Source organism: Oryx dammah, unplaced genomic scaffold, assembly GCF_014754425.2.
Source record: "Oryx dammah isolate SB20612 unplaced genomic scaffold, SCBI_Odam_1.1 HiC_scaffold_7, whole genome shotgun sequence".
Lineage (NCBI taxonomy): Eukaryota > Metazoa > Chordata > Mammalia > Artiodactyla > Bovidae > Oryx > Oryx dammah.
In genome coordinates, this window is record NW_024070191.1 from 2,301,340 (window position 1) to 2,324,376 (window position 23,037).

Genomic DNA, 23,037 nt, shown 5'->3' on the forward strand with positions numbered 1-23,037 from the left:
ACTGCCAAGGAAATAGTGTTCTGGGAGGAGAGACCTTTGGGGCAGGACAAGAAGACGCTTGTGGTTCTTCACTGAAAGTGTTTTAAATGCCCTCAGAAAGTGCAGGGTGACAGCATTCTTTAGAACATACACCTTTGCTAACACGAAGCTACCTATGCTTCTTTGCCTTCCTTTCTTTTTGTTGGTTGTGTGGCAATTCTTGTTTTTCACAAGTACCATGCATTATATTCTGTTTTTAGTTGATCCATTTGGATGCTGATAACTCACCTTATGTTCAAGGGCAGGCAGAGCTAGTCCTTTTCGAATAGCAAAGACAGTGCTCACGTTTTCTGTGGAAAAGCCCATGAAGGCCCCTGAGATCACTGGGGTCTGAGTATTGTTGTGTGAGTGACTCTTTCCCCCCGTTTGAGGACGTCTTGTCTGATTTGAACACTGGGTGCTGCTCACTGTTGTGAGGTAAGGCTCCTAGGGTTAGAAGAGCTCCGGCAGCATCAGACAGAGGAGGGGAGGGGCTGATGGGCCCGCGTGGAAAGCTCAGAATCCGAGGATGCAGAAGCTCCCCCATCTACCGGACGTCTGCAATCCCACCATTAGATGTTACTTTCTAAGGAGCTGCCCTTGACATGCAACCGCCACCGTGGCTCTGGCAGCATGTCTGGAGCTGGCGGGCGAAGCTCTGGGTCCTGACTCTCCTCCTGGTGGCCGGGTGCTGCAGGAGCCCTTTGGCTGGCCGGGTGGGGCTGGTCTGGGTAGGGAAGTTACTGCACTTCTGTGCAAATTCTAAGGCTCCACAACCTACTGGGGCCTTGGCTCCCTTCCTGCCATGCCCACCTCGCCCCCTGGCCCTGCCCATGGAAGCCTGGCCCAGCTCAGGTCTTGCTATCCACAGGCCTGGCCCCCTGGGAGCCTCAGCTTGGGTGTCAGGCTGTGGGCAACCTCACCAGGGGCCCCGCTGAATTCAGCGCACCCTGCAACCCACCATGCTGGCCCTGTCCATTGCCCCGGCTTTGCTTTCTGGCACTTAGGATCCAATATTTCCTGCCCCTTTCACAGACTTGCTTCTGAAATACGAGTGCCTATGTTTGCCCAGTACTGCCCAGGACCTCAAAGCCCTGATGTGGTACTTGACGATTTGAGCAGCTCTGTGCCTTTTACCAGGTGCCTTGCCTCCAGGAGTGAACAGAGGCCGACCCCCCGATGCCCCCAAACACTGACCATCACAGCCCTCAACCTGCTGCACCTGCGTTAGGCAGGTGATGTGAAGGTGTCTCATCAGACTGTCAAGCTACCAGTTCAGGTGAGCAGTTCCTACATGTCCATTAGCCAGTTTTCTCTCCTTAAGTGGCTAAGCCAGCATCTCCTGGGGCCCAGAGTGTGACCTGGATGGTACTTCTCATCTGAACACTTGCTCCAAACTTTGGAGAGTATGAAATGCACTTCTGGTTTACTGCTTAGCATTTGGATACTATTTGTTACTCCAGCTTGGTCTAACCTAATCAATGTGCCTTTTTTTTTTTTTTTTAAAGATACTACCAAATCACTCCTAAAAAGATTGAATTTTCATGTCCCAAAATAGTGTTTCTGAAATCTGAGTAGTTTCTATTGCTCATTAACTTCTCATTACAACCATGAATGGAATGCATCATTACTCCCTGTTTTATACTTGAGAATATTTTTGGTATGTTCCCCAAATCATGAATCTCTCATGTGGCACAGCTGGGATTTAAATCCAAAATCTTCTGATTATAAATACCATTCCTACACCGAAAATAGGACACATTTTAGAGAATATGGGGAAATATGATGTAAAGGCAATAATGAGATCGAGTCATAGAGGACACCCAGAACAAGGACGAGAATACAGAGATGGCTCTGAGTAACACGGACATGTGTGTGCATGAGTGTGCACATGCTCACTCATATGTCTATAGGAAAATGACAAAATGAGTTACATCATCTGGTGTGTATTGGAGTTGGAAAAGATCAGAGTTGGTAAGACTATTGTAAACTATGATAGTACTCAAAAACTTAAGTTCTTTCACAAAATTTGAAATATTGACCAAATATAAATATTAATTGAATTGGGAGTTCATATCATGATACAAGAATTGTTTAGAACTGAAAAATTAACAGCACTGTTTTCTTACAGCTTTGTGCAGTTGAACTATCAGAAAGTAAGTAATTATAAATTGCCTCTGTTTCTCTGAGAATCTGTAACTGCCCCGTCCATGACTCTGATGTGTATGTAGGCGGATCTTCCATGGTTAGCTGTTTCCAGTACACCAGATTTTCAGTCGTTATAAGTAAATTTAGTGATTGGAAGAGATGACTTCACTCTTGTTCATTGATTTTCTACATTTTATTTTCGCATTTTTATTCTTAAAGCATTATAGCAAAGCCAGTGAGACATTAACATCCATAGTCTGCTGCCCTCCAATACGACACACAGGACTCTAGTTCCTGCTTTTTTTGGTCATTTGGTGGCTTTTTAGTTACAATTGTCACATAAATCAGTTCTAAGTTTCACAGTGCCCTTATCTATGTTATGTTGCTATGGGATTTTATAGTAAACATTTTTGGGCTTCCCTTATGGCTCAGCTGGTAAAGAATCCTCCTTTAATGGAGGAGATCCACATTTGATTCCTAGGTTGGGAAGATTCCCTGGAGAAGGGATAGGCCGCTCACTCCAGTATTCATGGGCTTCCCTGGTGGCTCAGACAGTAAAGAGTCTCCTGCAATGCAAGAGACCTGGGTTTGATCCCTGGATTGGGAAGACCCCCTGAAGGGGGACACGGCAGCTCACTCCAGTATTCTTCCCTGGAGAATCCCCATGGACAGAGGATCCTGGCGGGCTACAGTTCATGGGGTCGCACACAGTTGCACGTGACTGAGTGATTAAGCACAGCACAGTAAACATTTGTAATGGCTGAACAGTATTTATGCAATTTTACTTTCAGTTTTGTGACTTTTTCTGCTCTCAAACATTTGCTTCATTTATTTTTGCCATTTAGTCATTTACAGATATATACGTGTAGCCATCTATTATATTGATATCTATCTAATGTAGAGGCTTGTCGTTTGTTTTCTTACAGAGTTATTTTTTTAAGGATTTGGTTTCATTCATAATATTAACAGGTCAGATATATCAACCCCATGAAGACTGTTGATCCATACTGTCCAACTGCAACACGTTCCACTATTGCAGACCCAGAGAGGTGTTGGGTTTACTGTAGCCTAATCAGCTTCGTGAAGCAGGCGGGCGGTTCTTCCTCCCGAAACTGGCTTGTAACAGCCCTTCACTGTGTTAACTTGCAGTTATTTTCAGTCACAATGTTTTTAAAACAATAAGGTTTTCTTCCATTTCCCTGGTTAGTAGTTAATGCGGATACATTTCACAAACACTCTGTGAGTTTCTTATTTGGCTACTTGTAATTTTACAGACATTACCAGCTAAATGTTGCTTGGATGTAAATAATGCCTAAAAGCATAAGTATGTATTTGTTTAATTTTTTGAAAAATTTCAGTAGGCATCTGGCTAAAATTGATACAAAACTCTAAAGCACAGGTCTTCTTTTTATCTTATTTCGGACTTGCCACTAGAATCTATGACTCAAACACAGCAGTAAGAGAAAGAAAATTCATTTTTCTACCTGTAACTCAAAACAAATATGTAGAAAGCTATGATAACTACTTCTTAAGCTGATATGACAGCTAGAACAACATATGTCTGACTTTTCCATACATCGTTAAGTTGCTCTCTGAGTAATAAAAACCACATGCCATCATAGCTAACTGTTCAGAGAGGTACACACTATTAAATGTGCCACTCTTCTTTATGAAAACTTCTGCTTGAGTCTTTTAAATACAGACACACACACACATGCATGCATTTCCCCAGAACAAAAAGAAAAGATGATTTCATTTTCCTTCTAAAATCTTATTTATGTATATCCTATCTAGTGGGAGAATGCTACTGAACCAGTGCTACCCTACCCATAAAGAAATTTCTCTAAATTAGTATGTACCTGTATTCACAAACTTATTTTTGTCTTTGTCTTTTTGTTTTAAAGCCTTGAATTAACAACAATAACAGAGAGCCAGTGTGGGGCGGGGCTAGAGGGAAGCAGCATGTATAATGAGGTCTACAGTGATGCAGGATTGCTGAGTGAGTGAGCATGGATCCTCATGGCGGAGTCTTAGAGTCTGATTTCTGTTTAGGGGGTAAATACATGGGATCTTTTATTTATTCTCAAAGGATGAAAATGTCTTAAAGCAATTTATTTTTGTTACTGTCAAAACCCACACTGTCACTGGGGACTTCCTGACCCACCCCCAAGGTGATGAGTCCTAATGTTACTGAAGTTTCCATTGTCTATTTTTCCACTTTTCTTTGCATCCCTGGGTGGCTTGTGGCCAGATTCTGGGCCATGAGATGGACACGGAAGTTTGTTGAAAGTGGTGGGGGAGATGGGGAGCTTTGTGAAATTGTTGGCTTTCTTGATACAAAAGCCAAGAAAGAGAGATGTGGTTGGTGTCATCTCTTCCTTACCTCAGGCATTTGGATTTCCTTCCTAACATGGCTGTGATGACTGGAACAGTGACAGCCAGTCTTGCATCATGAGGTCAAGGGCAAGCATGTTGAGAGAAACACCTTTTCCTTAGACGAGTCTCTGGTGAACAACAGGAGTGAAGCAATATCACAGAACATGTGAAATGGCCAAACTTGGATACTCATGTAAGGCAAGTTCCAGGGATGCCCCAAATAGCTAGGGGCGTGCTTCTTTAGGACTAACAAGCTGAAAACTGCAAGGGGAGCCACTGAGCCTTTAGAGGTGGAATACTGATGTTAATGGGACATTAGTATCATCCAGTAAGGCAGCCAGGGACCCTGGGATTCTAATAACAGAAAAAAGTTTAAAAAGTGGAAGTTTCAGTCACTCAGTCATGTCTGACTCTTTATGACCCCATGCACTGGCCTGTCCATGTAATTTCCCAGGCAAGAATACTGGAGTGAGTAGTCACTTCCTTCTCCAGGGCATCTTCCTGACCCTGGGATTGAACTTGGGTCTCCTGCATTGCAGGCGGATTGTTTATTGTCTCAACCACCAGGGAAGGGCCTACTAACAGAAGGGCCCCATTAATAGCCACAGCTCCCAAAAAGGCTTCCTCAATAATCTTCCCACCTCTGCCGCTCCCAGAGATATTAGGCATCCTTTCCCATGATGCATCACTCTGGGCAGACAGACAAATGCATGTACCAACCACATAGCAACCGTATTTACTGCAACTGTTTGCTTGTGTATCTGCCTCCCTGGACTGGACTTTTCTTAGGAGCCTGGACTCTGCTCTTTTTAAAATCTTGAGCTCTCCAAAGCTAATCTCAATTTTGATATTTAATAAATACTGCATAAACACTTGTCGAATCAGCAGGTATTATGGCCTTCTCAGACACTGAGGGCATCTTCCCTAAAGAATTGTCATGGTAAGCCAGGACAGTTGTCTGGGAGAAGACGTATCAGTGTCCCATGGAAAGCAAACCGTGAATATGGAGTATTTCTTTACAAGCATAACTGGCCCAATTTTGGCTTCTAGTAGCTGTGGTTGACTATCTTTTTTTCTTTTAAAATTTCTATTCTAGTGCTGTCTTTAATTTTCCAGAACACACCACATTGAGGAGAGAAATATTAGTTTACCTGGACTTTTAATGACTGCGCACTTCCCAGAGCACTGGAGCAGGAAGACTGACCATCTGTGGGACATCGCTGGACCCAGGCTCTGCTGTTCTCCGGTGAGTGACTCCCCATGAGGAACTGCTTACTCCTCTGGTTACTGTTCCTCAGCAAAGACAGGAGAGCTGCCGGGCTGTGGCTCTTCCTGTGTTGGCACTGAAACTGCTGGAGGCAGGAGTGCTAGTTTAGCCCCGAGGCTGTGTCAGCGCAGCCCTGGAGGAGGCACCTCATCTGATCTGATCAGTTGCAGCCACAACCACCGAGTTCCTGAACAGGAGCCGAAGCACAAGTGTGGACGTCCTGAACAGAAGAATTTTGGAAGGCTGTGGGGGGCTCCCAGGGTGGAGAGGACAGCCCAGCACCTGGGCTCGGGGTGATGGGGAGGGGGTGGGGTGGCTGGTTTCCTGAGGCTGCTGGGAGACCCCTCATATCAGGCAAAAGTGCCCCAGGCTTGAGTTATGGCCCTCAAGGCTCCAGCCTGCCCCCAGCCTCGGGAGAAAGTTCCTGGCTCAGGGTGGCGGGGGAATTGAGGCTGACACCCCACAGACTGTCATGGGGAAGGTGTTCCCCAGGCTCTGAGCTGGGTTTCAGAAGCAGTGACGTCCAGAGACGTGAACCTGCCATTCTGGGCACTTTGCCATGGTTGAAACCCCCTGTCGTCCTGTGACAGCGATTCGGCCAAGACCACGAGGCAGTCAGATTTCATCCCGTGCTCTCAGGAGCCTCTGCCTGGCACCCACGGCTGCATTACTGTGTGCTGGGCTCCAAGCTGGTGAGAGTGTGAACCTCACAGGCATTCACGGAAGGGGCCCCAGTGAGCATTCAGAGTGAGCGTGCGCCCATGGTTGGCATTCACTCAGCCTCCCGACAGCTCCTGTAGGATCCCCCGTGCAGGCCATGTGCTGCACCTCCACCCTCCAGGCAGAGCAGACAGATTTCTCCACCCCAGGAATGTTAAAGCAAATGGCAAAGAAGAATGTTAAAGCAAGGGAAAACTGGCCTCTAACGTCAGCATCGCTGAGCTGTGCATGCTTGGATAATCTCACTAACGTCTCCGGATTTCTGCTTGGTCATCTATAGAATCAGTGGTAGAACCTACTTCGTTAGATTATATTGAACGTCCGTGGGCATCTGGAGCTGGGTCTCCTGCAAGGTAGTCCTTGGCATTTAAAGACATCCACTGGTCCTAGGAGACCTACACACTAGGCTGGAGGACAAACCTTTGTTACTTGGGATACTTGGGTTGTTTTTTTGTTGTGTAATGACCCAATTCTCAGGAAAATGACTATATCATCTGGTTAACTGCATGATACCCCACCTGACACCAAGGACTCGGAGAGCTTTGTGTCCCCCAGCCCAGAGGTGAGCATGGAGCTGGCTCTGTTGTCACAGGCTCCTGAGGGGGTGTTCTCTGAGCCTTCTTCATGCACAACCCTTGGAATGTTCCCTGAAATCTGTCTGTGTTTTCTTATATGCCATTTTCAGTGTTGTGAAGGCTTACAGAAAGAACTCACACTTTTTTTTTTAATCATCAAAGTATAGGCTTGATTTTGGTTTGGGGGGAACTGAAAGCTCTCACTGATTTTAAGTCAAAAACCATTAAGAAGTCTGTCAGCTTCTGTTACTCTGTATCAGTGCTTTTCATAGATGTGCTCTGTATTAACCACAGTGGGGATGCTGTCTTGGGAAAGTACTGATTCTTGTTCTAAATACAGTGAACACCCATCACTAATTTTTTTGTTCTTTCCCTCCCCTTCCAGTAACTTGCAGGCATCTATTAAAGCTAAAATAAATTCACACCAAAAAATAGAAATCTAAAATTAAATATTTAATTAGAACTCTGATTTGCTTTAAAGATAGGTGGCATTGCACAGGCTATATTACACTCTGTATAATTTTTTTTTGACAAAAAAAAGATAACTGTTCATTTTAACAGGTCACTTTAATATTAATACATGTGTAATAGGATTGGAACTGAACGTCAGCTAGAGATGGTACATTGTACATTATTGGGAAAATTACAGTTTTGTATTGTAAAAACATTTATTTTTTTTAACAATTTACCTACATTAATCAAAAAATTACAGCATATTTAATAATTTTACAAATTCTTCATAAAAAATATATCTCTGTACAAAAAGGTCGTTTGCACCTACTTCATGTCAGCAGCATGTGGCGAGGTGGCGAGACGGGTGGCTGATGGCGATGGTTTCCTGATCATAATGCCAGCGTTCTTTCCCCTTTTTTATAATAGCTTTTTGTGTGTTTTTTTTTTTTTTGTGGTTGTTTACAAAATATTTTACAGAAGAAAAAAATTATTGCAGCTAGCCTGAAGAAAGGCAAGATGTGTGGGACAAGCAGCAGTTTGAACAGCTTTGAAGCACAGAACCTGTCCGGGGCTCCCGCCCTCCATGGGCTCTGGCTGCTCCCGGAAACAATCCTGCAGCCGGACAGGAGGGCACACTTGCCGACGGCTTGGACCGAACCTCCAGCACCTCGCGGGAATCTGATCAACACTGCACACACCCTGGGAAGAAACCGGGCAGAATTCTTGCACAAGAATTTCATGGGACACTTTTTTTTTATAACAACATGCTCCAAACTGGCAACCGAGGACACTCTGACTTTGCACACAAAGGAGAATCATGTCTGATCTGATATGTGGTTTCTTGTATGTAGGTATGTCCTGTCGTGTCAGGGTTTTGTAACATCATTGACCAGCAAGCAGGTCAGGGATGTGGAGAGAGACACTGATTCAGACTCTGAAGTCAGCATTTTGCACCTAGTTTGAATGACTCAAACCGCGTATGTACACGCTATTATATTTATCTATATGTATGTATATATATACACCTCATATGTATAGTAACCCTGTTCTCCCCTGCACACAAAGACGCGACAGCTTCCTCTTCTTCTTTACTTACTCTCTTTACTTCAGCTCCCTGGGTGTGCGAGGAGCCTGCCTCTAACTGACCGCATCTGGCCTAAGGAGACTCCAGGCTGCAAAGCCCTCTCGGTCCCACTGCCAGGCTGGCCAGGGCGAACTCGAGCTCCACGCTGCGGGTGGGTGGGAGAGGTTGGGAGAGGCCGGGACCATGGAGCTTGGCCACACCTCCCGACAGCTGTGCCCTTCAAACAGGCAGCATTACGGTGAGTGCCCCATGGGTAAGAGCGGCTGAAATGTTCAAATTGAAACTTTTGAAAGAATGAGCTATTATCCTGACATTTGTGTTTTTCCTTTTTCACTTTTCAAGCCCTGCATCAAAGCATGCAACAAACACATCAGTCTTAAAGCTACGTGTGAACATGTCCTCAAGAACCAAGTTTCTACCAATGCTGCCAAGGATGGACAAAGGGGACCTTCTCAGTAAGTGGAATGCATACTTAAAACTCAGATAATAACATACGCTTTTCCTTTAAAAAAAATTTTTTTTTTAATCAAACAGCTGTAAGTAAAATAAACACGATCTCTGAGTTTATTATGTAAACATCCTCACGGCTGCATCTTCTGCTTCCTGTCTGGGCTTTTACCGCCTGGGGAGTCACACCTACTTTATTTATACTGTGATTCATAATTTACCTGTGAAGAATTTTGAGCTCAAAAAAATCACCAAAGTTTTCTTTCCATCTGGGATTATATAGCACGAAACAGAAGAAATCTGTAATAGTAATATCTAAACTGTGTCATCAGGAAAGAAGAGTGGGTGTGACATTTCCTTGCCTCTAAAGGAACGTTCACTATTTTGATCATCCCGAAACTTTTCCACTGTGTCCCAGGAAAACACAGTCCTTTAACAGAAAACAAGAGGGATGGCAGCGAAAGAGAGAAATCACAGCAGAGGATGGACAGGAAGACTGTGTGGCGAGCCCAAACCCACAGGCAGGTCATGAGTGACCTAAAATAACTTACTATTCACATCTGTACATGGCACGGAAAGCGCTGCAGACCTCCTGCTATGAAGTAGTGGGATATCGGCGGTCATGGGGTGGGGACAAGACTAAAGAAAGGATGCGGGAGATAAAAGGCCTCTGTTCTTTCTCCATGAATTCAACACAGCTGTGAAGCTAACAGAAAGCAGTAATAAAATACATCTCTTCAATATTACTTTTCCTTTTAAAACCTGTGCCATATCTGGGGATTTTTTTTTTCTTTTTTCTCACACGCTAACTAAACTGCAGCTGGAATGCTTAGCTTGACAGTATGGCAGGATGCTTATATACAATGGATAGTGTGTAGAAACCCCGTGTAAATAGTTTATTTTTTTTATCAGAATCTTAGTCATTCATAACACACTAGTGCAAAAAATTGTGCATCAAAAATTCTGCGAGAGAACAGCTGACTGGGAAGTTTGCAGATGGCCCTGGGGCGGCCCCAAGGTGAGCTGCGGGGCCCTCGAAGCTTGCCGGTCTCGGGGAGGACGGCGCAAAGCGTCTGCAGGTGTGTGCGGCTGCCGGAAAGGTATCTTCTTCAGGAGGGCTTTTTTTTTCTTCTTTTTCCAGAATATTCATGGAGATTAAAAAAAAACAAACAATGAACCCATACTGCGGTGCTACCACGTGTGGCCCAGAGGCCGTCCGGCGGAGGCTGCGCTGAGAGGCAGCTGGGCCACACCAGGCGGGCAGGGCTGCTGGGCAAGGCCGCGCGTCCCGGGGCCGCGCCCTCCTCCGCGCGCCGGGGCCGCAGCGGGGCGGCGGCGGGTCCGCTCCCGGGACGAGGGTCTGTCTGTGGCCCGCATTCCCCGCGGGGCCGGGAGGGGCCGGGCCGGAGGGGAGGGTTTGTGGCACCTGTGGTCCCTGCTGTCCGTCGTCGGAGGTATGGCTATGAGGCGGCCGCCCGCGGGCTACACCACGGTGCACACCGTGTTCAGAGTCGTGTCAAAGCGCACGGCCTTGGCCTCAGTGGGCTTTAAGTTCGTGTCGTACATGGGGTTCTCAAAGGAGGCCTGCCCGTTGCTGTTCTCGTGGCCGGCATAGCCGTTGTACTGGACCTTGGGTCTCGTCCTAGGGGCGGGAGACAAGAAGAGGGACAGGCCGTCAGGACCGCAGGGCCAGGGCCTGGGGAGCGACGCAGCGTCTGTAAACTGATGGCGAGGCTACGGTACCTGTGTTTGTAGAGGTAAAACGCAAACCCTGATAAGATGAGAGCGAAGAACGGGACTAGAATGGCGGCCGCCACAGAGCCACTGCTGGTGCCTTGGTAGTGACTCGAGGAGTCCTGGTCGGAGCTCACGGGGTCTGGAAAAGAAAGGGGGCTTTAACCTGCCGTCAGTGTCCTTCTGCTCACCCAGAGGCAGAGCGACACTCAGTTTTATAAACAAAGGTAGACTCTACAAGAAGCAGAAAGTGTTCCCATCCTATTGGGAAGCAGCTGACACTTTTCGGAAAGACTTTAACATCCATCTTAAGGAGTAAGACACAAAAAAACTGGAGATTCCTCATTTACCTTCAGCACTGACAGTGTCGTGTTTCCAGCGTGAAAACAGCAAGGGGGCTGTGGTTATATTGACTGTTGCTTATGGCTGTACATACTCACATTTGTTTAAGGTCTGAAGCATATACAGGGCTGTATCTGTCTATAGATGTGAGTAGCATGTGCTGTTTGCTCTAGCCCCAGGACAAATCACTGAAATTACACAAGAAGTCCAGGTCTCTATAGAAGTGGAATCACATTCATGTCTGCCTCTTTGCGACCCCATGGACTGTAGCACACCAGGCTCCTCTATCCATGGAATTCTACAGACCAGAATACTAGAGTGGGCAGCCACTCCCTCCTCCAGGGAAGCTTCCCAAATCAGGGATTGAACCCAGGTCTCTCACACTGCAGGTAGATTCTTTACCCATCTGAGCCACCACGGAGACCTGTGAATATCTTGGTGCAATCTACCTTTATTGGCATAGATTCCAAAATTCATTATGAGTTTAGACATCATCAAAGAATGCACGTCAATGTTATAAAGCAAGTTTCTATAAAATGAGTTCTGTCCATTAGAAGGGAAGGCAAGTATAAACATCTCAGACACCAGGCAGGTGATATGATCATTAACTTGTGTATCTTCACAGTGGAGCGTTCTGCACAGCACTGAGGAAGAAGCAAACACTACAATTTAAGATCAGAGAACATTTATCAAGGGATTATTGCCAAATAAGTTTATTCTTAAAGAATTTACTTATAAAACACAATTTTGAAATGTATTTGGCTTAACTGCATGGAACCACTCAATGCACATGTGTTGTTAATTATGACTGGGGTCATCTGAATATAGCGGAAATGTAAAATGAAGCTAACCTCATTTCAAAGTGTATTTCCAGAATTTATGGGATGTTTCCTGTCCCATTTTTTTTTACAAAGCACAAATACAAAGAAGTAATCAAATATTTAAAATAATTAAATAGCCTTTTAAAGATATTTTCATAAAACCTTAAAAATAATATTAATTGTCATCTCCTTCAGTAGAAGGGCTTCTCAAGGTGACACTAGTGGTACAGAATCCTCCTGCCAGTGTAGGAGATACAGCTTCTATCCCTGGGTCGGGAAGATCCCCTGGAAGCAGGCATGGCAACCCACTCCAGTATTCTTGCCTGGAGAATCCCACGGACAGAGGAGCCTGGTGGGCTACAGTCCATGGGGTTGCAAAGAGTTGAACATGACTGAGCAACTAAACGTTCACACATACCTTCAGTAGATGCAGGATTATGCTACTCACTACCACCTCCAGTTCTTATATAAACATATTTTATCCTGGATGTTGGCACCTTGTAAATCAACCATACCTTTTTGCAATCCTCCTGCATCAGCATGTATGATACAAATTTAATTTTTCATTTTCAGATGCATTCACCAGCTGCCATGCATGGGGGATGTCAGATACTTGTTCTAAATATCAGCACCTAGGAGATGGGCTTGTGAGCAGAGCCAGTGGGATGCTCCCTCCCTGGGCACAGGGTTAGCATGAGTGATACAGAGACTCGGGGCTGTGATGGGGCTAGAGCCCTGGGGAGAGCATCAAGAGCTTCCTTGGGGTGGTGGTGGTTCCAGCCGCAGCAGGGCAGGCCTGTCCAGTCTGGGCCGGGTCCAGCAGTAACCCCAGCCACCAGGGGTGGTGCTGTCCAGCCAGGAGAACCCAGTGCCACTCAAAGGGCCCAGCTTCAAAGATTTATTGTGAGAATGAAATGTCAGGACATCTCAGCTACTTAGAACTGTAGTTGCACAGTTTCCCCAGGATCCACATTTACTAGAAAATTGGTTGCATGATGCCTGAGTAGTTGTCTGGCCAGCTTTCCTCTTAAATCTCCAGTTCCTACGGTAGAACCTGGAACATAACAGTTGCTCAGTACATATTTGAGAAATGAAAAAATAGTGCTGTCTTTGTAGTGGTTCAGTATCTGCTGGTTTCCATTAAGTTACCATGGCTCATTCTCCAGCTGTTTATAATTCTGTGCACCTCTGCTCATCCTGATAAATTTGTAGTCTGCTTAAATTAACCAAAGCCATTTTCTGTTATCTGCAGGCAAGACTATATATTTTTGGCCATAATAGATCTCAGACTTCCAATTAATAAAATCCTGGATAATGGCCCTGCCACAGGAGACCTCACATCATGACACAGGGCAACATGAAAGGTCTTTTTGAGTTGAACTCCTGACTTGACTCTGAAATTATTATGCTATCTGGAGCTCCTAGTTAATTTCAGTTATTTACTCATGTTTTAATAATTTAAAGGGTAATACATGCACATGATATTAATTAAAGTGGCATAAGCAGATATAAAAATAAATATGAAGATGATGGAATAAAGGGTCATGCCTTGCCTTTTGCACTAGTTTTCCTCTTTATGATTAACAAGGTCTTCAGTTTTGCTTTTGTTTGTGTTTTTGTGTCCTTCACATAATGTACTAGTATAGTGTGTGTGTATATATTTGTATTTATTTATTTGGCTGCACTGGGTCTTAGTTGCGGTATGCAGGACCTAGTTCCCTGATGAGTAATGGAACCAGGGCCCCCAGCATTGGGTGTGCAGTGTCTTAGCTGCTGGGCCACCAGGAAAGTCCCCAGTGTACTATTAATATACGTGACTGTTTTTCTGTTCTTACTTTCCTAAAATATGGGGATACTATTTACATTTTTTAAAATTTGCCTTTTTAAGCTTAACCATATATTTGTGAAGTTCTTCAATCTGCACATGTACATGTAACTGTTTTCAGGTGTGCGCATTCTTTTAATTGGCTAAACCAGAATTTATTTAGCCAGTTTGCTGCTGAAGAACATTTGGTTCATTTCTAGTCTTTCTCTGCGATGTCACCATGAAATCCCCTTTCTACAGTGATGCATCAGCAGGAGGCTGAATATACAGGATATTCTAAGAAGGAGAAGCACTGCCTAACAGAATGTGTACCTTGTAGCGTTGCTCAGTTCGGTTCAGTCGCTCAGTCGTGTCCAACTCTTTGCGACCCTATGAATAGCAGCACACCAGGTCACTTTTCACTTTCATGCATTGGAGAAGGAAATGGCAACCCACTCCAGTATTCTTGCCTGGAGAATCCCAGGGACAGAGGAGCCTTGTTGGGCTGCTCTGTATGGGGTTGCACAGAGTTGGACACGACTGACGCTATTTAGCAGCAGCAGCAGCAGCAGGCCTCCCTGTCCATCACCAACTCCCGGAGTTCACCAAAACTCATGTCCATCGAGTCAGTGATGCCATCCAGCCATCTCATCCTCTGTCGTCCCCTTCTCCTCCTGCCCCCAATCCCTCCCAGCATCAGGGTCTTTTCCAATGAGTCAGGTCTTCCCATCAGGTGGCCAGAGTATTGGAGTTTCAGCTTCAGCATGAGTCCTTCCAATGAACACCCAGGACTGATCTCCTTTAGGATGGACTGGTTGGATATCCTTGCAGTCCAAGGGACTCTCAAGAGTCTTCTCCAACACCACAGTTCTCAGTCTTACTTAATTGCTCTCTGAAGTGGCGTCCCGATTTCCTCCCAACCCATCTCAGGAGAGACCTGGACAGTGTGTCCAATCTCTGGGGGGGGGGGCCCCCCCCCCCTCCATCCTTTCCTTTCGCTGCCCCGCTTCTGGACACTATTACCACTGCTGCTGCCCTAGGAAATCAGATGCAGTCTGCAACTATTTTCTCAGTTGTGCTTCTTAAGAATGAAAGTGAGTGTCTTTTCACGTTATAGACTGGAGCACTATTGAAAGAAACGCACATACTATAAAATTCACCCTTTTAATGCAAGGGTACAATAATTCACCCTTTTAATTCAAGAGTTTTCTTTTTTACTATTAAAAATGTGGGGATTTGATGCTGCGGTGATCACCACAACCTATGTGAGAATACTGCTGTTGCCCCTAAAATTAAACAGGGGCCCTCAGCAGTCACTCCTCCTTACGCCAGACTCCAGCTTTAGGCAACCACTGCTCTACTCTCAGTCTGTATAGATTTGGCTGCTCTGGATACAGCATATAAATACAAGAACTCAGTATGTGTTTTTTGGTAAGTGGCTTCTCGTATTTAGCCTGACGTTTTCAAGATAATATCCTCTGTATGCACGCGCCACATGCTGTTGATCTGTTCACTGCTGATGGACACTTGGGTTGTTTCCACATTTGGACAATTGGGAATAACGCTGGTATAAACATTCATGTATAGATTTATGTGTGAACACGTGTTTCCTAGTTCTCTTGTCATATGTGTTGGAGTGGAAATGCTGAAGCTTGTGGTAGCCTCATGTTTCAACTACCTGATGACTGACTGCCAGGCAGTTTTCCACAGCAACCACACCATCATCATTTTCACATCAGCATAGTACGAGCCTCCTAATTCCTGCACATCTTTGCCTCCACTTATTTCTTGTCATTATGGTCTCAGACACCCAAGTGGGTATGAGGTGGTTTTGATTTGTGTTTCCCTAATGATTAATGATGTTGAGCATCTTTTCATTTACTGGTTGATCATTTTTATTTCTTTGGAGAAATGTGTATTCATATTGGTTGCCACTGTTTTAATTAGGTTGTTTGCCTGCTAAACGTGTACTTGAGGAGACCTTACGAATAGCTGAGAAAAGAAGAGAAGCTAAAGGCAAAGGAGAAAAGTAAAGATATACCTATTTGAATACAGAGTTCCAAAGAATAGCGTGGAGAGATGAGAAAGCCTTCCTAAGTGAACAATGCAAAGAAATAAAGGAAAACAATACAATGGGAAAGGCTTGAGATCTCTTCAAGAAAATTAGAGATACCAAGGGAATACTTCATGCAAAGGTAGGCTCAATAAAGGACAGAAATGGTATGGACCTAACAGAAGCAGAAGATATTAAGAAGAGGTGGCAAGAATACACAGAAGAACTACAAAAAAGATCTTTATGACCCAGATAACCACGATGATATGATCACTCACCTGGATCCAGACATCCTAGAATGAGAAGTCAAGTCAGCCTTAGAGAATAGAAAAAAGCTAGTGGAGGTGATGGAATTCCAGTTGAGCTAAAAGATGATGCTATGCAAGTGCTGCACTCGATATGCCAGCAAATTTGGAAAACTCAGCAATGGCCACAGGACTGGAAAAGGTCAGTTTTCATTCCAATCCGAAAGAAAGGCAATGCCAATGAATGTTCAAACTACTGCACAACTGCGTTCACCTCACGTGCTAGCAAAGTAATGCTCAAAATTCTCCAAGTCAGGCTTCAATAGTATGTGAACCGTGAACTTCCAGATGTTGAAGCTGGATTTGGAAAAGGCAGAGGAACCAGAGATCAAATTGCCAACATCCACTGGATCATCAAAAAAGCAAGAGAGTTCCAGAAAAACATCTACTTCTGCTTTATTGACTATGCCAAAGCCTTTGACTATGTAGGTCACAAAAAAATGTGGAAAATGAATACCAGACCACCTGACCCGTCTCCTGAGAAATCTGTATGCAGGTCAATAAGCAACATTTAGAACTGGACATGGAACAACAGACTGGTTTCAAATAGGAAAAGGAGTATGTCAAGGCTATATTTTGTCACCCTGCTTATTTAACTTATATGCAGAGTACATCAAGCAAAATGCCAGGCTGGATGAAGCACAAGCTAGAATCAAGATTGCTGGGATAAACATCAATAACCTCAGATATGCAGATGACACCACCTTTATGGCAGAAAGTGAAGAACTAAAGAGCCTCTTGACGAAAGTAAAAGAGGAGTGTGAAAAAGTTGGCTTAAAACCCAACATTCAGAAAACTAAGATCATGGCATCTGGTCCCATCATGGCAAGTAGATGGGAAAACAATGGAAACAGTGAGAGACTTTATTTTGGGGGGGGCTCCAAAATCACCGCAGATGGTGACTGTAGTCATGAAATTCAAAGACGTTTGCTCCTTGGAAGAAAAGCTATGACCAACCTAGACAGCATATTATAAAGCAGAGATATTACTTCACCAACAAAGGTCCATCTAGTCAAAGCTATGGTTTCTCCAGTAGTCATGTATGCATGTGAGAGTTGGACTATAAAGAAAGCTGAGCACTGAAGAACTGATGCTGTTGAACTGTGGTGTTGGAGAAGACTCTTGAGAGTCCCTTGGACTGCAAGGAGATCCAACCAGTCCATCCTGAAGGAAATCAGTCCTGAATATTCATTGGAAGGACTGATGCTGAAACTGAAACTCCAATACTTTGGCCACCTGATGTGAAGAACTGAGTCATTTGAAAAGACCCTGATGCTGGGGAAGATTGAAGGCGTGAGGAGAAGGGAATGACAGAGGATGAGTTGGTTGGATGGCGTCACTGACTCAATGGACATGAGTTTAGGTAAACTCTGGGAGCTGGTGATGGACAGGGAAGCCTGGCATGCTGCAGTCCATGGGGTCACAAAGAGTCAGACATGACTAAGCAACCAAACTGAACTGAAATGTGTACTATTTAGCCATAGGGTTTATATATTCTGGATACATGTTCCTGAGTAGATACATGGCTTGTACTTTCTCCCATTCTGCCTGGGGGGAGAGGGGAGGGGTGTGTGCAGCAAGAGGGCTTAGATTTTCTTAATATTTATTTTCATTTGGTTGACTGTTCCACATCTTAGTTGAGACATGCAGTATCTAGTTCCACCTGGGGCCCCACTGGAGAATGGAATCTTAGCCACTGGACCACTAGGGAGGTCCTTGGGCTTCGGTTTTAATGGGGAAACCACTTTATTTTTGTTTCTTACATAATTTTTGCATTAGAGATGCCTTTCAAACTAACTTGCTTTAGTATCCATTTAAAGATAATCACTTTTTTTTTTCAATTTATCTACTGACTGGAGACAATTAAGAGGTTGCTTATTTTTATCCATAAAAATAGAGTGTAGCCGTAACTCTGAAATGAATGGCTGTTGTTGAAACGTTACTTACACATAGACTTTTCCTCATTAGTTGAATGGGAGACTTGCTTGTGATTCAAATTATTCTGTGAGGCAAATTGTTTTTCCTGACAATACACTCACCATCACATGAGAAGATCACTTGGTAGAGCAAGCTGTTCTTTTGATAGATTAAAAAGAAATGGGGCAGTGCAAAAAAATTCTCAGCAGCAAAGTGATGATTCTGGTCAGGCTGACTAGATCAGTAAACTCTGCCATCCACAGAGTATTGTGCACGGCTCCCTGGGGTGTCCTTAGACGGAATTACTAGAGCATGTGCCTTGGAGAAAGGAGGGCAGATAACCACAGGGTTTGGCTCAGAGCAAGATAAAACTTCACCATCATTAGTGCCGGCCTATTTTCATTATCTCAGAATAATGTGACCCCATTGAAAGCATCATCCCAGCCATGGCTGACATTGTAATTTAAAGCTCTTCTATGTAAAAGTTCTTAATTTGGAAAGGTGGGTTTAGAGTATTATTAATTGTATAATTAATTGTATGATCCCTTTTGGTCAAGTTTTTTTTTTCCCAAGCATGATATTATACAGTTTGATATATATGTCCTTTAGAATCCCTTAGGATATTGATAAAGGTTTTATGAAATGAGTACATCAGTGACAACCATCACCAAATATTACACTCATGTTCCTCTGAAAGACTGCTTGGCATCAAATCCTACACAGCGGTACTCCTCTATGTACAATTAATATGTTAGGAGCATTCTGTAAGTAAAGTAGAAAGTAGCTGATAGTAACATGGCACTCATCTCATTATAAAAATTGCACCTTCTCATCTGTGTTAGCAGCAACATGAGTAAAGACGTGTGAGAAAAGCTTTAGCACAAAGCAAACCCTCCTACTGACTCTCAATCTTCCCAGCAACTGGGAACTGACTCTCTACTGAGATTTCAGATGATGAGATAGGCTCCAGAGTGTTGTAATTCCTCCTGGATCACAGAACTAGCAAGTAGATGAGGTAAGCTTCACATCTAGTAGTTTTTTTTCATACATTTTTCTTGTCTAATTACTAAGATATACATCAAGTACTTGAGAAAGACGTAAGGAAGGCAGGCAGGCATATTTGTCCCTTTTATCTAGAGCAAACTTCTTTCTCATATATATAAGTCATGAACACTGTTCCACATCAATATGTGATCTTTGTTCTCTAATGACATATATTGAATTAAACTGTCTTATATTTAATATAACACATTGCATAAGATTGACATAAGAAGCAATTGATTTATGATATATGTGTGAGATATTCAGGTTATTTCTAATTTCAACTATTAAGAATAGTCCTGCTGTACACATACCTGAATATGCAAAAAATCATAGTCACACTTGTCTGATTAAAAATCTTAGAGACAGAATTTTTTATAAAAGATTATTGTCAAATTATATACATCTACTCACACACTCACCAAAAATGAACACCCAAGTGCCTTTTTCTAGTCCACACCAAATCTGATATTCTCATAGCTGAACATGATCTATCTTTGTTACCATATTACATATTTTTCAAGTTAATAACATGTATAACATATGAAACGAATCACCAGTCCAGGTTCAATGCATGATACTGGATGCTTGGGGCTGGTGCACTGGGATGACCCAGAGGGATGGTATGGGGAGGGAAGAGGGAGCGGGGTTCAGGATGGGGAACACGTGTATACCTGTGGTGGATTCATGTTGATGTATGGCAAAACCAATACAATATTGTAATTAACCTCCAATTAAAATAAATAAATTTATATTAAAAATATCTTTTCATAGTTTATTGGCCATTTTAAATTACTCTTTCTTAATGATATTCTTAGGGTAATATAGTGTGTTTATTCTTTGAATTTGCACTTTGCTTTCTTCCCATATTTCAATGTATTTCTTTGTATATTAAAGATATTCTGTGTCTGGCATATTTATGCCAGCTGATATTTCCTGTTTTGCTTGCTGATGAAGAAGATTTTTTCATCTAGTTGTAAAATACATGTCTCTCCTGTTATTTTGTTTCTGTTTCCTTCCAATCACATTTTCTATTGCATTCAGCTCAGTTACCTGCAGACCAACCTGATATTTGATTTGAAAAATCATGTAAGTGCAGCATACCTTGCCTTTCCAGCTTGAATTTCCCAAAGTCTTTTCCGTGTATGTCACCTTGAAAAGTAAACCCTCCTCTTTCAAGTCCGGATGATACCTGATACACATGAAAAGGAAGAAAACAACAAAAATTAACCATAACCTCTTCTTTTATCATAATATAAATATTATTTCTCCTATTTAAACATTAATGGGTAATTATTTTAAACATTTGTCATTCCTTTGAGATTCCCATTTATAGTTAAAATTGAGAAATACGGATATGAACTTTCAGCTAACAAATTCTGTCTCATTTTGGTCTCCAAAACAGTAGTAAAATTTATACCTTATTCATATGTTGAGTATCCTTTATGAAGGGGGACACGTGTGAATTACCTCAGAGCCTGCATTATGTGAGACTCACTGTGTCACAGCAACTGTCTCCTGTGTATCATGTGAGGCCCTTTATACTCAAGTTTGATGATGAATTAGTGCAGAAGCATTGGACTAGCAAAAGAGACCATGAAGGGGCATCGGGGTCTCTCTCAGCACGTGCAGGGTGGTTACTGTGGCTTTGGGGAAAGTCTGGCTCCACTGTTACAGTGGGATGTGGTCTGCATCTAAGCTCTTGTCTGTCTGGCAGGAGCAGGCTGTCGTTCCGGGCCAGTTTCCTTTTGGCCTCAGAGACGGCTTTCTTCCATCAGATGATGAAGGGGTGACACAGCTGCAAGGCCAGGACGAGGGCCCTGAGTTTTCACGGTGCAGACAGGACCCAGGTCATCTTGGAAGGAATCCCTGTTGGTGCCCCCAGCTCTGTGCAGACATGATGATTAGAAAACCCTCCAGGGAGTACTCACATAACCATCCAGTCCCCAGTTGTCATTCTCAAAGTTGCTGACGAAAATATCCACTGGACCTTTTATCTGAAAAGCTTTCAGAAGTAAGTGGGCCTCCTCCTTCTTGTAAACACCTAGGAAAGGATCATGAGTTATTCTTACATTGCAGAAATGCTTATGGAAAGGAAGGTAGGCACTTGGCCCATTTATGTGGAATATGATATAGAGAGGATAGTGTTTCCAATAACAGCGATTAGTATTTTTATTTTTAAAGTTTAGCTGTAGTCTTCCTTTTTTTCCTAAAAATCACCTCTTATTGAAGTCATTGTCTGTCTCAAGTAAGTATTGTCTACTTCACACAATTCAACATCTTTATCCCACAGGAGGAAAAAAAGTAATATACATTCACTTATATTAAGTTTTTTAAATTCATCATTTTTATTCTGTTTGTACTCACTTCTGAGGACAGGGGTATGTACTATAGAAAAGAATAAGATACAAGACCTAGGGGATTAAACTACTGTGTATGAAATAACAAGCTAGAAAGATATATTGTATAGTACAGGTAATATACCAGATATTTTACAATAATTTTAAATGGAGAATAATCTATAAAAATATTGAATCATTAAAAAAATGATGTCTTGATAGAAACAGCTATGCTCAAAGGACACGTGGAGAGTTTGTACACAATTCTTACAAAATTTCACTGTGGGAAAATGTAAGTATTTCTAAATCAATTAAAAAAAGAGAGAGACCATAAAAATAGCCCCCAATATAGCTACTTCTATAGATGAACTGTGCTTATTAAAATGAAATGAACGGCTTGGTGGACAAAGGTCCTCTGAATGACTGCTGAATGGTTCCGTCCAGGGTGTCCGGGTGTGTACTGGGGATGTGGGGAGATGTGCCTGCAGCTATGGCTAGTTCCTTACCCAGAGGAGGAACCAAATGAATAAGTAAACAAAGAAACAAACAGATATTAAATAATAAATGAACCCAAACACCTTCTGTGCAGAGAGACAGGTTCAAGCGAAGGTCACACAGTTTCAGGAGCTCCAGCAGTTAATTCCCACTTTCTCCCATTAGAGAAACAGACCTCTAAAAACATTGCAGGAACCTCTAAAAACATGGCCAGTCACACAAGAAGAATGGAACCCATGGGCAAGAAAGACCCATGGATGGGGAGGACCACCTAACGAGCTGACTCTGGGCTGCTGTCCATCGCCACCATCAGCATCTCTGTGTTCTTGGCCTACAGTTTAACCTCTAAAGCTCTGAACCCCACTTCCACAAACTCTTAGTAGAGATAAGATATATGTATTCAGGAGATTTTTATGGTGATTAAATTACAGCACCCCATAGGACACCAGGTCCTGGCTGGCTTTCCAGGAGCATGACTTGTCCTTCCTCCTGTATGCTTCTTCTCAATCAGACTACACAGCGGGTGGACTTCTGTCTAGCCACTGGGACTCAGTCTGAACAACTCTTGATACAAACTGTTCTCCAGATCCAAACCTAACTGTATCAAGGTCACACTGGAGAACATTTCCTTTGGGAAAAAAGTCCAAACTCCATGAAGAAAAATATTATCCAAAGGACCTGGGTGAGCCTAAGAAATCTGAATATTTTACAAAGTCTCAGCTATTCTGATCCAGGACTAGATTTGAGATCCCAGTCTATCTATTTATACATTCACAGCGTCAAGGTGCAAAGCAATTTTGGGGACCCTGGATCATGAATTCATAAATAAGTGCCTGTTAAAAATCTGTGAGTATGGATTAGTTTCTTTTCCTAAATCCAGAGTGTGTGCACTGTTTTTAGGTGTTTTCCCAAGGCTTCCCTGGTGGCTCAGGTGGTAAAGAATCTGCCTGCAATGCAGGAGACCCAGGTTTGATTCCTGGTTTGGGAAGATCCCTGGAGGAGGGCATGGCAACCCACTCCAGTATTCTTGCCTGAAGAGTCCCCCTGGACAGAGGAGCCTGGCGGCCAAGGTCCATAGGGTCATAGAGTAGGACACAA

General features: G+C 43.4%; 1 protein-coding gene across 1 annotated transcript in view; it reads right to left on the reverse strand.

Annotated features, from left to right (window-relative positions):
* Positions 1-7,536: 7,536 nt before the first annotated feature.
* The window catches only part of CSMD1 (CUB and Sushi multiple domains 1), a 2,078,553-nt gene continuing 2,063,052 nt past the window's right edge, over positions 7,537-23,037 (reverse strand). The window contains exons 67-70 of the mRNA XM_040243208.1: positions 21,037-21,149; positions 20,210-20,297; positions 10,832-10,964; positions 7,537-10,730 (exon numbers count right to left, since the gene is read on the reverse strand). Coding sequence (XP_040099142.1) covers positions 10,571-10,730; positions 10,832-10,964; positions 20,210-20,297; positions 21,037-21,149 — 494 coding nt within the window. The 3' untranslated portion in view covers positions 7,537-10,570. The remainder of the gene's footprint in view (positions 10,731-10,831; positions 10,965-20,209; positions 20,298-21,036; positions 21,150-23,037) is intronic.